The 16808-nt window shown below is 42.0% G+C and overlaps 1 protein-coding gene across 1 annotated transcript in view; it reads right to left on the bottom strand.

Moving 5' to 3' along the window:
* Positions 1-268: 268 nt before the first annotated feature.
* dicer1 (dicer 1, ribonuclease type III) overlaps positions 269-16808 on the bottom strand; it is a 31880-nt gene continuing 15340 nt past the window's right edge. Inside the window, exons 19-27 of the mRNA XM_068717799.1 lie at positions 15965-16140; positions 14142-14907; positions 12950-13117; positions 10659-11294; positions 10222-10477; positions 9079-9347; positions 7154-7316; positions 6892-6967; positions 269-4368 (exon numbers count right to left, since the gene is read on the bottom strand). Of these exons, the coding sequence (XP_068573900.1) occupies positions 4203-4368; positions 6892-6967; positions 7154-7316; positions 9079-9347; positions 10222-10477; positions 10659-11294; positions 12950-13117; positions 14142-14907; positions 15965-16140 (2676 nt within the window). The 3' untranslated portion in view covers positions 269-4202. The remainder of the gene's footprint in view (positions 4369-6891; positions 6968-7153; positions 7317-9078; positions 9348-10221; positions 10478-10658; positions 11295-12949; positions 13118-14141; positions 14908-15964; positions 16141-16808) is intronic.

Below are 16808 nucleotides of genomic sequence, written 5' to 3'. Positions count from 1 at the left end.
GGTCTTTCTGCTATACTAGGCTGAGCCACACAGACTATAGATGTCAATGTTCTCGTCTCACAATTACAAAGAGCGTGAATGAGCTGGTGAACTATGCCCTTGAGATTTGGATACTTTGTGTGCTAGAGGGAGGATCAGGGAGAACATGAGTTCCCACATTCAGTAAATTTCATAGAAATATTTGCCAGTAGTAGCTGAGACATTGCAATATTCAATGTATGTATATACAGATCTGCAAAACACTGAATTAACCCCACAGGACTAGAGATGAATGACCATACCATTACTTTTATTGTAGATATACTGGGCTACAATTATTTAAAAAAAAGGAAAACAAATCCAAACAAACATAATTAAAGGTATTTATGTTCCATAAGGTGCAGACTGCAAACCGTTGTACAGTATGAGTGAGTTTAATTTCTAATCCAATGTCTCTTAACCATTTGCTGCAGGTTGTGATGGCCCATAATTCCCCATTGTGATAACAGTTCATCGCTCCATCTGTTTAGCTCCACTCTGCTGGTGCTCTGCTGCTCGGTGACCAAAGGTCCCGAAAAAGGGGCTGGGGGAGGTTTGTCCTGTATGCCAGACCAACACACCACAGCATTAGAAAAGAATCTCTCTGGTAACGTGTCCATATCAAAGTAGTCAGAAAACAATTTACCCAAGAGTGTCACTTCACCGTTCAAGTCATGATTGGACTCATGATTCTTTTCTAAACTGTTTAAGGCAGTGTGTCAGAGAACACCACGTCCTCATATCTTTGCCCCAAATAGATTTGTTTTTCTCAACAGTGTATTTGTAGGATGATAACCAACAGGCACGTTTAGTCTCCCCTCCCAGAGCCCCATATTCTCTCTTTGAATAGCTTTGTGTAATACCAGCAATTGAAACAGCAGCAAAGCCTGAGCCACAAGTTAGTCCTCTTTAACATTACGGCATCATATATACACTTCTTTTCTTCACTCTCTTTCACACTGACATGAGGTAAAGTATGGCGCCCAAGTGCAATGCTCAATTGTGCTACATGTACAAAAACAAAAAAACAAAAACAGCCAGTATGACAAAACGTAGTCGGCGCTGACTACCTCAACTTCAGCGGCCCCCCCTCAGTTTAACAACAAAACACACAAGGCTGTTGGATACTGATGCCACTTGGACTAGATTAATTATGATCCTTATTTCCATCAGTCATAGACAAAAATAGAGTGGGTGTGGCACCGTATGAATAATTTCACATTCTGTTTTTGCATCCCCCCCCGTCCCTTGCAGAGATGTACAGATAATCAGTGTGTTGAGCCGGTGGCAAAGTCTAAATGGGTGTGTGTGTGAGTGCGTGTTACAGACTGAAGGTGTGACTTGAGGGCCAGATACACACCAAGTAAGTTTAAAGTCGGACATTATTTCTCTAATGGGGAAAACTAAACGCACATCAAAGATTTACTGTACACAGGTGGACTTGAGAAATAATGACAGATTGCACTCTTTTAACCGATTGTATAAAGAGACGTACTTAAGTTTCATGGTGCAACAGAGTTCACATATGTTTTTGACAAATCCTCACTAATATTTTAAACTGTATGAGATAAAAAAGAAACTGTACTCTTGCAATCTGGTTAATATCTAACTCAAATTTGGAAGAATGAATTGGCGCATTCGGGCCATTGTAGGTAAAAGAAATAATGGCGGGGAGGGGGGTTATATTCTGCGAAAATAAAAAATAAATACAAATCATGACTTTATCTCTGAGAATGTCCCATTTTGTTCTCGTAAATGTATGACTTTATTCCCAGAGAATATCAGATGTTTTGTAACATAAATATACCATTTATGTCTTAAGATATATATCTTGAGACAGTTCGTGACTTTAATCTCAGATTTTTTTTCTCACACATATATGCCTTAACCAATCACAGAATAGTAAAAAAAAAAAGGGTTCTCATAAATTTCAGTTTTTGTACTGTACAATTTATGACTCCTCTTTGAATTTTTAAGTATTTTCTCAAAATATCACCCCTTTCTCCCAGCTTTGTAGCTTTATTCATTTCTTTGTACCTACAATGGCCCTAGGAGAAGACAATGACTTTTGTTATTTGTCATTTATTACTATGAAGAAATGCTGACTCAGTGAAACAGAAGTCTGCTGTATACTGTGTGTTTGACGTAGACGGTTTGGTTAGCAGAGTAAACAGACTGCAGCATCTGTCACCGTCAGAGAGAGCTACTGAACTGAACTGCAGTCTTGTCTTTTGAGGTAGAAGCACCTGTTGGTGGGATTATACGACTGAATTACATTTCTGATAGCTAGATTAACACAGTTTAGAAACCACGCAGGTAAACGTCTCTTTTAGTCCTAATTTATGAAGATAGTTATAAGTCAAGTATATTCCCCTCTGCCTGTACTTGGGAGTAAAATTCAGAGAAATCCAACATTTAGAGTGCAATCCGATTATCTCAACAAGCATTTACCCATCTGATCAATCAATCCTCTGTTTTTACCCAGAATTCAGAAACAGATTCTCAACTGATTAAATTAATAGCTAGCGAATGAGAAAAAAATAATGATAATGAATTACACCCCCCCAGTGTCGACCTCAAGTATGAGAGAGGGAAGACGCGACGACGCAGCTCTCCTCTACAGCTTGATGGCTGAAGAACGGGACAACCAAATCAAACAGATCTACAAAATAAAAGGTCAAATAAAGAGGTATTATATAGTTACAGTGCAAAAAAAGATGAGAAATTCAAGCTTAATACAAAAACATAGCACCAAACAAAAAAGAGAAAAAAATATATAAAGACAAGAAAATGCATGCAATTAACTGAGGTATTCAAGTGGAAAAGGACTTATTGATAAGGGGAGAAAAAAGAAAAAAAAAAAGACATTTAGAGAGAAGCAAAATTTGTCGAAACAGAAACCACAAAAAAACGTCTGGTATCCTTATCCGTAGGAATCAACTTCAAACTCGTAGTGTCACATCGGTTATAGCTTTGGTAGATACGGGATGTGAGGAACACTAGTGGGTTGAAACGAATTGGCCTTTTTCACAGAAAGAAGACTATTTGAGAAAGATTCTGAGCCTTAACTCAAGTATCCAATGTAGAAAAGTCTGCAGCATATCGAACGCATGTACGTCTTCCTCTTCTCATATCAAAACCGGATGATTGGCTCCGTGGAAAGACATTTAGTGCGCGAGAATGACCGACTCGATTCCGTCCGTATCAAAACATGTTAAACCAAATCATCAAGATAATGCTGCTGAGTCTCACTCTCACACTCTAGATATATCCATAGATTTAGAACATTTATAGAAGCAATCCAGTTGTCATGGTTTATACATAAACTACAAGAACATGCAACCTCAAGTGCGGATAAAAACTACTTTAAATTACAGTAACTGGGAATGTTGAAATTCCTATCCCGTTTTGCAGGACAAGAGGGAGAGCCTTAGCATCAAAGGCGAAGAATATCATTAATGTATCTTTTGTTTTTTATATATATACTTTGCTACGTATATGATTTTGGTGTCAACGTGACCACACAATTCTCAAAAGTAACAGACCCTAATGGAATAAGTGCAAAAATGATTAAGAATACCATTTCAAGACAGATTTCAGACAGTGCCACCGTTTTTTTGCTCCAGTGGTATCCGTTAGCCACGTCTGCTGTTAGCGTTTTAAAAAAAAAAAAGCGCTTTCGGACTGACTGGCACTAGTGCACAGGCTGAGGAGTTTAGCGTTTTTTTTTTGTTTGTTTTTTTGTTCTTCCTACATACTTTGATTTACACCTTTTGATTGAACTATGTACAATCTAATACTACACATTAAGCATAAGCCTCATCTCATTGACAGAACGTAACCAAAAAAAATGAAAATAAAAAGGTGAGGAATAGACATCGCAACCTGACCTTTTGAACACTTTGCTGAACATTAATAAAGCACTCATGTGATTACACAAAGCGGAGAGGGAAAGCAAAGATTGTGTTTGCGCAAAAAAAAAAGAGAAAAAAAGGAGAAAAAGATCTGATGTAAAGTCTGTTGAGAGCTCAGTTCTGCTTCTTGTGTTGTGTCTCCCCGGCCGTCTCGGTTGTGCTGTCGCAGGGCTGAGGATGCAGGGCTGGCGTCGTGCTGTCGGGAAGCTGGTGTTTTTTTTTCTTCTTCCCACCGTTAGCGTCAGTAGCTTAGGTGCTAATGCTGAGCGCTCAGTTGGTTTGGACCTGAGGTTGATTGGCTTTGAGGCTGCGCAGAGCTCGTCGCGCTGCCGCCGACTTGGCGATTCGGTAGCTGCGGCCGACTCCTTTGAACTTGCCCTTACCGACGACCTCCACCGTCACCCGGACCTTCCCATCATACGTCCTCTCTGCAGGGCTGCACAGAGGAAAGGTAACAGGGTGTCACATTGTAGATACCAGAAATACTCTGAAGGTGGGAAACAGGCTGATAGGAGACGGACCTCAATCCTGATATCTCATGTTCCAATACAATGCCGACTCAACACTTCCTCCACAGTCACCTGTTAACATGACAATGATAAATGACACCAGTAGTGGTTTTATGGTTTTATGGTTTTATTCCTATAATTGACAGTATTGTTGTCCGTTTCCTTTCTTTTATCCCAAGTTGTTTGTATCATAATTACCAGACAGAAATATTTCCATTTTACAATGAAAACTTTTTACATTTTTTTAATAAATAATCAAGTCACTTTTAGAATTACTGTTCAGTTCATTTAAATTATTACATTACGGTCATTTAGCAGACGCTTTTATCCAAAGCGACTTACAATTCAGTATCTATCTACACACCATAGACGCAGCTACGGGAGCAATTTTGGGGTTAAGTGTCTTGCTCAAGGACACATTGACATGAGACTAGTAGAGCAGGAGCCGGGGATCAAACCACCGACTCTCTGATTGAAAGGCGGCCCTAATCTCCACTTAGCGGCCCTAATCTCCACTTAGCCACGGTCACCTTAAACACTGATGTTTCACATTCAAAATATTCCGGGGGTTCTAGGGCCAGATATATTCCCAATGACATGTTTGTCAAAATGAACAGTTTATGCAGTAACATCTTTTAGTTTCCACACTGATTGACTACAAGGATACTACAGACATTCACATCACACAAACCCTCCCAGCTCTGTGGATTCTGAAAGTCTAATTTGCACTTTGAAAGGGAAAATCCCTCCCTTTCCTGGGCTTTTATTGTGAAAAATCTGGAGGGAAATGTTGAGTTTCATAAACAATTATACGATAACCAATGACTGGAATAACTGGCGAGTATAAGCAACTGGACATGAATGAATGAACGTCTTCGTGTTACAGGGAAACTCAGAGCTCATGTGTATCACAGTACAGGTCCTCTCAAACACCCTCACTAGATTGTTTTTTAGCAACCGCACTTCATTTCTTTGGTAACTACTATTACCAAAGATATTACAGTATTTGATTTAGTTTAATGTGACTGGCTGATTTACGACCACTAACGGCACATTTTGTTATTTGTACTATGTTTATGAAATTCCTTTTATGGCCATGTAACAAGGCTGCTCTGCTTTTACAATATTAAATGTCTTTTTTCAATTCTGTCTAAGTGAAATATAAATGCTCTTCATACCATTTTGGTCATTTTGATTAAACATCAGACATGATTATTTATGACGTATGTATGTATATTTATATATGTGTGTGTGTGTGTGTGTGTGTGTGTGTGTGTGTGTGTATATATATATACAGATATATATACACACACACACACACACACACAAGTCACAAAAAAATCTGCTTGCTTTTTCATGGTGAACAAAGCATTGCCACAGCAACAGTTATCCAAAAACTCACAATATTCATGATGACCTATTATCAATGTCTTAAGGCTTTCTTTCTAAAATTTGAGGTTGATCTGGTGAAATGGCTAGGAGGAGTACATCAAAGTGTAAAACTTGTCATTTCCCTTTGCCAGTAGGTGGCGCTATGACTATGTGAAAATTGAGGCATGGGAATGTTTTCAGGCCTGGACTAGCATCCTGCATAGGACATTTTGGGCAGATTTGACAATGTACCTTGGAGTTACAACAACTTCAATTTTATAAAAGTCTTAAGATCGTGCTGACCAAATTTGAAGCCGATCGCATAAATACTGTAGGAGGAGTTTGTTAAAATACAAAGCCTGAAAATGGGAAAAATTGCCAAAAAGAGCGAACTACTGTAGCATCCCCTAGTGGCTGAAGGAAATGAAAATGTGAGGGTATGTTACAGGCTGCTATGGGACATTTGTCTAAAATTTTGTGATGATTAGCACAATGGTTTCAAAGTTAGGTTGATTGTTGTAGAGAGCCACGCCCCTTATAAGTTAATTGGTCCATAACTTCTTAATGCAATACGTTATCAACAAGTTTTTTGGGGGGGTTTTGATGAAATTGAATGAATAATGATCCACATCAAATTTGGTAGCAATCTGACACAGTGTATTGATTGTAGAGCAAATACAAGTGAACATGTGTGTCAAATTTCAAGTCAATCGGACAAGTGGGGTGAAGGTCGTGATCTCTTAAGCTGTAGGAGACGCTAGTGAGCAATTGTGTCATACCAGGGAAATGGGACCCATAAAATCTCAAATTTCCACGCAGCCCTGATACGCCTGCCAAATTTGGGGAGTTTTTGAGAATGATAAAGCCCTGAAAAATGCGATTTTAGAGGCGAAATAATAATTCTTCAAATAACAATAGGGCCTTCGACCCGAGTTTGTCGTGCTCAGACCCTAATTACATCTTAATCAGTCATTAACCCCTATCCTTTTATCTGTGCATAGCTACAATGAATATGTTCCATAACATATTCCATATGATAAATGTAATAGCAGAAGCCGTCATAGGTGCTGGTCTCCTACCTGAACTTGGCAGTTTCTGGTTCCATCTCAAGAAGCTCCCTCACAGGAGAGCGTGGCACATTGGCAGAGAATTTCTCTGGAAGTGGTGAGGGGATAAAAAGGCATCATCATAAACATCCTCACACTTTCCATTTCATGTCCACCCAACTGGAAAAAATCCTGAATGTTTACAAACACCCACTCATGCATGAGCTGCCCAACAATCATGACTGGGAAAATGCTGAACGCGTACATAAATCAATGTGCCTTCACTTTTCCTCACCTATAAGTGGTCTCATCATTGGATAATACACTTGCCACACCGTCTCCAGTGACATCCTGCTGTCCATGTAAATTGCTCCGGCTAGCGACTCAAAGATGTCCCCCATGGCCTTGGGGACCTCGATGTCCTCCTCCTTCTCCTCATCTTCTTCAGAGCGACGCAGCTGGTTGCCAAAACACACAAAAGGATATTTTGAATCAGCACAACAGAATGCTTTTCTGTTAAACATGATGACGTGTAAGATGGAGGCAGAATAATTCTCACAACACGTTAGTTAACACTGATTTACAAGTTTTGTTGGCTCGTTTTTGAACAATGACTGAAGACAGTAAGAGTTTCCCTGACGATGTACGGACACTCACTCTCCTAAAATCGCGAGTGTTACTTGATTAAATGCTGACTCAGAGTCCAGACATTTAGAGAGAACCCGAGCGTGCGTAGTAAAGAGAAACTAAGGAACTATCTTGCAGCAAAAGCTAAGCTAAAGCCCTGACATGCTGCATGGGAGTGAAGAAGAGTTTGGTTGTAACGTTAGCACATTCAGTATCCAGCAGTCAGTGAGCCGCGGCCTGTAAAGACCTGCTGAGGACGACATGATGGACTCCGGAAGCAGAGCCCGGGGTCTCCAGAATCTCTGCTTTCTTGTGCTTAATTGTTCTATTATCATGAAACAATAATTTGTCATTGACAAAATAAAATGTAGATACAAATTCACAGTGAAAAGAATCAGGTTGCAAGAGGAAATTAATAGCGTGAGAATTTGAAAACCTGTTTTGGGTTCTGACATCGGGATTGGTGAAATACAAGGACTCAGATAGCAAAGCTCTGTATATTAAACATTTTAGGTAAATGCTTCTCAATCCAAGCCCGGACCAAACGTCACTTTCTCTGGTTAAAATGACAACTGTCCCTTGCAGCAGACCATATCAACAGTCATTTATTAAATGAAGTACTTTGATGCAATACTAAAGTGAAATGATTCTGTTGTCAGGTTTCTGCACTCTGCCAAAAGTTTGTAGTAGACTTATAATGTGGTAGCTTCCCCTTAAACATCGTTGTCATCATCATCACAGATGAAATTCGTTGAGGGTTGAAAAATTCCAGGAACATTCAAGGTGGAAACTTTCCATGGGAAGTTCTTGGAAATTTCTGGAAGTTAACAGGAGTTAAATAAAATATAATAATTATTTACTCAGGCTGATGTCAAACCTTTCAGGTTACAATTTAATTAAATGGGCATATTTTTAACCACAACATAAGACCTAGTATGGCTCTTTTATCTATCATCCGCAAATAAGTTTACTATTGTATGGTACAATTTTTATATTGAAATTGTACCAAAACTTCCCATGGAAATTCTACAATCATTTGCAACCCTAAAGACGTCCAATGCAGACAGTGAGTGAGAGTCTGGGTTTTAATGCATTTTTGGAATATATGAAGGGGGCGTTCAGTTACTCTTTAAATCATTCACTGACAGACTACATGCTACATTTGCAGCTTCATCATGTAGTCATGAGAAGCGAGCCGAATAGTGAACAGTGAGTGGTACCATACTGTATTACTGCAGTACAGATCTTTATTCCTTTCAGCTGGATTGTCAGTATGTTTGTGTATGAGCCTGCTGTCCCTGGGGCAGAGGAGTACCTCTCCAGTAGAATGAGAGGAGATCTGGTGCCAAGATAGCCATTTCCAGGCTAATTAAATCCAACTGCTAAAATCATTGGCATATGAAACAGAGTCATATAAGCTAACTGTCTTGTTATTTAGACAGAACCTTTTTTTTTTCTTTTTTTTTTAATACTGACTATTATTTTAAGGGGGTTAAAAAAACTACTCCACAAAGATTAGGTTTCTTCCTGCAGGGCTTTGTTGTTCAGTAATGATGCTAGCTGTGGTTTTTTTTGGGTGGATACAGGACTCACCTCGGAGTCCATGCCTTGCATCTCGTTCTTCTCCAGCTGAAACTGCACGAAGTCGTCGATGACATGGAAAAGCTCCGGCGAGATGGCCTTGAAGTACTTGTGGTAGTCGTACTTGACGGCCAGAGAGGCAAAGATGGTGTTGTTGACGAGTGCTGAGCGCAGGTCGGTCAGCACGCCTGGAGAGTGCTGCCGCGGATCTTCATAAAGGTGCTTTGTTATGAGGTAGTCTAGAATTGCATCGCCAAGGAACTCCAGCCGCTGGTAACAATCTGAAGAGAAACAAAATAAACGGTCATACATGTGGGTAGGTGACATTTTAATTCAACATTCAAGCACTAACAATTGACTAACAAACAATGGATAAAATGGTAAATTGACTGTATACTTTTCTAGTCTCTCAACCACTCAAAGCGCTTTAACACTACATGTCATCATTCACCCATTCACACACTGATGGGAGGGGCTACTATGTAAGGTGCTACCTGCACATCAGGACTATCTAACATTCACACACCACAGGCACAGCTACGGGAGACAGTTGGGATTAAGCGTCTTGCTCAAGGACACAGTGACATGGACTAGTGGACATGGACTAAATTGAGGTTCTGTTGATTATGTCAAAAGGCAACGTGTTCGCCTTAACTACTTTATAAACTGATAATATAGCAGTGTTTTTATAGCTTGTTCTGCTGACCCCCAAAGTGGCAAAAAAAATGATTGCAACTTTAAATGTCGATAGGATTAAATTTAATTTCTATTCTGTGAAGACATGGGCAGAGGGTCAAGGACATGCATGTACCAGTTATGTATGTATGGATGGATGGATGGATGGATGGACATATGTGGATAGTTGGATGGATGGACGGACGGATGGATGGAGATATCTGGATGGATGGATGAATGGATGAATGTGTGGATGGATGGACGGAATGATAGATGTGTGGATATATGCATGGTTGGATGTATGAATGGATCAAGGGGTGGACAGGATGGATGGAATTTTTGGCACCGTCCATCGACAGTCATATAACATTTAATCTCTCAATGCCTCGACATCCTTTACCAGCACGTTTTCATAACCAGATGCTACATCGAATCCCCAAACACTGTACGGTAAACTGACGCTGTGAGGTGAAGTCCGACCTGTGATGGTGTTGTAATGGTAGGAAGCGTGGGTGAAGGCTTGCAGAAGGTAAGCCTTGTTCTGAAAGGTGTAGTTGATCTTTCTTTCGAAGTTCTCGAAGCCGGAGATGAGGTGGTTGAGAGTTCGCTCTGCATCTGGATGGTCCAGCAGGCAGCGGGGCGGGATCTTCAGCCAGCCGTAGCACAGGTCGATGGCGGTGATCTGACAGCTCTGCACCACTGCTCCAGTCTGGGTCCCTCTCACCAACGGTAATACCTGATGTCATCAAAAAACAACTCTTAATACCTGTGTAACAGCTGTGAAACTTCCTACACAAAGATGTTAAGTCATGTTGGAGAGTTTCCACTTTGTCAGTCATATAAAATGCATGCTCTCTCATGAACTAGCCACACTCTAGTAGCCGGTACCATTGCTGAATCATGAAGTACATGTTTACCTTGAGGCCCAGCGAGCAGAGGAACATCTGGGCTGCTCTCTCTCCACAGCTGGTCAAGTAGCAGCCCAGCAGAGCCTCCACACAGTCAGCAATGCTCTTGTCGGCGATGCACTGCTCCGTGTGCAGGTCGTAGGAGATCGACTGCTTGCCGAGCTCTGCACCGCAGTTCTCCTCAGACGGGTTCCAAAAGCCCACCACGAAGTCATCCTCCTCCCCGGCCTTACTGGGGTCTAGGTAGCACATGGCGTCCCACGAGCTGTAGTCGAATTCCTCTGCGGTGGGCGCGCTGGGCACTGGCTCCGAGGGGTAGTGGGCTGCGGTGGGGTGGTGGGGCTTCTTGGGGGGCTTCCACTCGTACGGAGACTCCGTGGCAGGGGAGGAGCTTGAGGCCGGGGCAAGAGGGGGAGGGAAGCCGCTCAGCGAAATCTTCTTACCAAACGCACCAGATCCCAAAAGCATGTTGTCGATGAACTTGATGTGCTCCTTGTAGTACTCCAGATCGTCCTCCATGTTGACTTCGTCCTTTGGCTCGTCCTTCAGCATCAGCCCACCATCCTCGTCCACCTCGTCGCCTTCCTCATCGTCCTCATCGTAGTCATTTTCAGGCTGCCCGTTGGCCAGAAGCTCCTCTTTGGCCTGGATGATGGATGCAATCATCATCGTTAAAACGTTCATCCCTACACTTCATAAGGATGCCAGTCAGTGTGCAAAATACAGTTGATTGACACTTCAGACCCCTGAAAGCCTAGACTGCAACATTTTGGGGGTGTCTATAATCATAAGACAATTATTTGTCACATGCAAATGTCACTAAAATGCTCTTTGAAAGCTTAACAATTTTCAGCAGTTTTCGTCATTCAAACAGCAAAACATTTGTTCACAAATATGAATAGTGAGTTCGAGAGACAATTGTCTACCGTAAATAACACAGGAGATATTTTAAATATATTTGAAGTTGCTGCCGCAAGGATTTGTGGGGCGGCATTATCTTCTTTTCTTTCGTAAAAGGATGGTCCAGTGTATCCTATGCTAAAGGAGATAAGAAATGAAGCACTGGAGCACCTTTCCTTAGCAGTCAGAGAATTGGATCAGCTCTTATCACAACTGCCACTTTGATACTTAGGGGTCATTTCACTCAGTTAGGAACCCTCCAGAACAAGAAGGACTTTTTGACCGTAGTCATTGACTGTGTATGCAGCGAGTTATGATAAACTGAGATGTATGTTTCTCTGAATTCTTCACTTGGAATTGTCTTTTCGTCACATTAAGCTGCCTTTTTGTACCAAGTGCTACATTGAGATATTATAATCATCATCTTTGTGTAATAGCGCTACATGTTCATTCATTATAATATATTAGAGAGTGGGGTCAGCAACCTTTACTATCCAAAGAGCCATTTTGCCCTATTTTTCACCAAATATATTTCGTCTGGAGCCACAAAAGCTATTTGATATCACAGCGTATAAAGTTTTATATATAGTTATATTATATATATACACAAAAACTATAGTTTGTTGTATTTATGAAATTATAGAACAAGAATCGAGACAATTATTGACATTTTATTGCTATTTCACCTGTTATAATAATATCAAACTCTTATAAAGAGGAGAAAAAACGTGCTCAGTTTGCTGAAGCAGTTGAGAAATTAATGTTGCACCAATACTTTATGATAATAATAAAATAATAAACACGGGGCTCCGTAATCTGCACCAAGACGGCAGCAACTTTATTCACTTCTCCCACACTTCATCAGAACCCCTTTTTCTTTTTCCGTCTCATCCTCCACAATAAAAGCACCAGCAAATTATAATTAGCTCGACAGCGACGTAATAGTATGTGACGAACATTTTAGTTGACAAACTATTAAAACATGTTTTATTTTGGCGGCGTGTCCAGGGGCATTACCAGCCCTACGGAGCGGACTTCCTGTTTACACCGGCACCCACCCGCATGCTCAGTGTACGTGAATAGTCACGTGATATTTGTTTTAGTCTGGACGGAGATCATTTTGAAAACGATGCTGAAACGCCGTGTGGACGGAGATCGTTGTGTGGATGTAGCCTCAGGGAGCCGCAACAGAGGGGCTAAAGAGCCGCATGCGGCTCCGGAGCCGCGGGTTACCGACCCCTGGTCTAGACTCAAACATGATGTGTTGCCTGATAAGCTGAAAGCCTGCCCTCTAGTGGGCTGAAAACATAACACTGACAAGATCATGACAAATGAATGCATGAATGTGCTACATTTGTGAGTCACCACAGACACACAGAAACACAGAAACACAGACACACCTCCTCCTCCTCCTCCTCCTCCTCGTCCAGTTTGTCTGTGCTGCTTTTGTCCTGGTTGACCACGTAGCCAGGAGGCAGCCAGTTCACGGGGGGGTCGAAGATGGACACCACCATCCTGCTGGGGAGCCCCTTCTTCTTCCCCAGACGATACAGGTTACAGTTGCTCACCTAAAGGAGAGGATTAGAGGATGAGTTGAGACCTGTGCACGCCATCGTCAATAACGTACTATAAAAAGTTCGCTTCAACACATCGAATGTGATTGTTTCCTGGATATTTATTGAAACTAATGAAAAGAGAGCTGACCAATCAAAAGATGCACTGAGTATTAGTCTGCTTTCACCTGTAAATGGCCTGTACTTGTGCAGTGTTTTTCTAGTCTTCCGACCACTCAAAGCACTTTAACACTACATGTCATCATTCCCCTATTAACACACTGATGGCAGGGGCTATGTAAGGTGCTAAATGCCCATCAGGACTATAACATTCACACACCACAGGCATAGCTACAGGAGACAGTTAAGTGTCTTGCACTTCGACACGGACACATCGACGCGGACAAAGGATATTTGCCACTGATAACGGAAAAATGTTCAATGGGTATTTTCAGAAATCAACTAATTCCAATAAAAGGGGGCTGCAACTGGAAGGATAATAGTCAGTGCACAGTGGGTCAGCTGTACATGCAAAACATGGCACACTTGTCCTTCAGCGTGTAGTTGTAAATTATAGGCAAGCATACACCCAAACAGGTAAGAAAGATAACGCTTCTGTAAAGACGTAAATCTGTTTTTCTAGAGATTTTAGCCAAAGAGTGAGGACTTCTAGAATGGGAGGAGTTTGCTTCATTGCCATGGTTTCAGTGTGATCATGTGAGCTAAGAATGAAATCTCCATGACAAATGAGCAAACTCCATCCGCTGATGAAGGCCTCAAAATAAAGGTGAAAGCTCCTGAAAAATAATGTAACAGTGTAAGAAATAGCAGCTTTAACTGGAATATATTTTTACATTTTTATTTATTACATTGTGTGCTATATGTGCATATTTTCCTAAACTGTTGCAATCAGCTACTGCGACACAACTTAAGCATTCACAGAAGCAATAAAATGTCTTCAAACTGTCAATTCCGACCACACTTATCATTTCACTTTTGATAATCCGTCGTCCTCATAATAAGTCACTAACTGTCTCACCTTCTTGCTGCGCATGTAGCTAAGCCGCCCCTCGTGAGCATCGGGGTAGGTGCAGAACAAGTACGTGGTGATGGCGTGCTTGAGGAAAGAGTCTCCGAGCATCTCCAGCCGCTCCAGGTTGAAGCCGTCGCTGGCGTTGGATAGGGTCAAGGCCTGCAGGATGAGGCCCGGGTTGGGCCCCAGGCTTTTGGGAGAGTCTCCGGTCTGGGTTTCGAGCTGGGGGACAGCGGCCGGATCAGGAGAAGGTGCTGTGGAGGCATCTGGACCCGTGGCTGCCCGGCTGCAAACTGAGGTAGCTTTATATGCGTGGTGTGAGGTCCTCCCCGGTGTACATTCATCACTAGGCTGCGGAGGACTGGAGCTGGGCTTCTTCAAGCCGTGACAGAGCTGCACGGGAACTGAGGTAGTGGTTTGCATTGATTCAGGACTCTGCAGCCCAGTGGAGCTGGGCTGGGAGTGTTGGCAATTGTCACGTTGGTGAAGGTGCTCGTCGTGGTGGCTGTTGTCATCACAGTAGGTGACTAGGGCAGTGCCGTTGGTTAGGTTCCTCGTGCATGTGGCTTCTTCAGGCTCAGGGGGCGCTTGGGGCCCCTGCTCGGGCTGGGAAGAGGGGTGACTACTGGGCTGAGTGAGGGGATCGGGGTCAGGGCTCTCAGTCTCTTGGTGCGTACACTGACCCTCGTCATCCTCACTGCCAGAGTCAGGACAGGAGATGAACGTTTTGCTGTCGATGGATCTCTTCCAGCCAAAGTCCAGGTTTGGGTACCTGTCACACACACACACACACACACACACACACACACACACACACACACACACACACACACACACACACACACACACACACACACACACACACACACACACACACACACACACACACACACACACACACACACACACACACACACACTTTATACATTAGGATGCTGGGAAACTGTTCAACAGGATAACAAAGAAAATGCAGAAAAAAATATTTTTTAAATGATTAACATTCAACAGCTTTTTGGCCATAATTCTTACTTTAACAGTTAAGGCAATCAAATACTGGCATATTGCCCATAAATAACAAAAATAAATAACTCAAATGTCTGTTATAAATGTAAATATTTCAGTAATGCGCCATCATAAGACTGTACAATGACTGACTAAAATTCACACGTGAAAGCATGTAGCAGGGCTTAAGCACTTTAATTATATGCTTTAAAGTTGTATCGTCTACGATTGAGTGGGCCCGCATATACGCAGCTATGATGAAAAGATTCTCTAATCGGCACATTCTGGTAATGTCGTCGAAAATTGAATATTAGAAGTGTATCCACATATATAACCGACTTCAGTTCAACTTTCGGCATACCATTTCACACAATTTGTGTGCCATTGAGCTTCCTTACCCCAGCAAACCGAGGTAAACCAACTAGAATGCTACGACTCAGCAAAAAGCTGACAGCAACTGGTGCGCTGCAAAAACACGTTCCAGAAATGTTCCGCTTGTGCGAGTAGTAGATATTAAAAGCTGGTTGGGTCTCAGGGGGACCCAAACGATGTTGCATACTGAACGGTTCAATACAAATACCAGCTGTGACATCTCTTGATTCATTTTAACAGAGTAAGCAGGTGTCTTTCCAGTTTCAAACATCAGCATACTTCACGTGTTGCATGAAGTATGCATAAATAACTTCCGTGCAATTGTACTGCAGTGTTACAGTAGAGTACTATAGTGTAAGGCCATTGTTGCATTCATTACACAAAGTCCTGATTCAGCAAATGGAATAAGTGAACATATCATTAGGAAGTCATGTGTTAATGTATGTGACGGGGACCTGAAGTCAGGGGGCAGGGTCCGGGCTCCCACTCCAGCTTCAGTGGCAGTCTGGGCTCGAAGCTCCTCGGCGGTCAGAAGGCAGTGGAGGCGATAGAGGATGCTGGGCAGACACACGGCTTTCCTCCACAGGGAGGCGGGGATGGGGTGGATGGCACACAGCTCTGGAACCAGGATCTGACAAGCACAACAGTAGTCTAGACAGGCTGACACTAATTTCTGTAGGTGGTCACACTCACACATACCCTTTTTCCACCAAAACTAGAGCATAAATGGGGTTTTTTTAATGTGGGGAAACCCCACTAAAAGTAGGTGACAGACTCCTCTTCCATTGCCAATAGACGAGTATGCCCAACTTTATTTTTTCTGGTGTGTCACTTTAAACGAAACAAACCACTGAAAAGCAGCATGGAGGCCAGTGAAAAGGTTTTTTTATCTGTTAAATACCGGTGGCTACTGCAGATTGTAACCTTTCCCACTGAAGACAAAAGCCAAGATGTTAGTGGCTGTTAGGGTTTTTGTCAAGTGGGAAAGGGGCTTCAGACACACCAAATCTAAGTTTATACAGGGACTTCAATCTGCTTCTTTTCAAGTAATGACTAAACTGGATTTGTATCTGTGCAGATTCATACATTACATGATTAAACCATATTTAATAGCTTCTAAGTAACTACTGTTACAAATGATGAAAACAGCTCAAAAACTAAATAAAAAGTAACCTTTGAAATAAACCTGAATTATCTCTAGTTTATGCCCATGTCTGTCCAAAAGGTCCTCGCGTCATCATTTTAACCTCGTTAGACATTTGTGTGAAACTGGGAATTGACCACCAAATTCCAATCAGT

This window comes from Cebidichthys violaceus, unplaced genomic scaffold (genome assembly GCF_023349555.1).
Source record: "Cebidichthys violaceus isolate CVI_PGR_0920_01 unplaced genomic scaffold, fCebVio1.0.p SCAF_22, whole genome shotgun sequence".
NCBI lineage: Eukaryota > Metazoa > Chordata > Actinopteri > Perciformes > Stichaeidae > Cebidichthys > Cebidichthys violaceus.
Note: the sequence above shows the minus strand (reverse complement) of the source record. Positions and strands in the feature narration are given on the sequence as shown.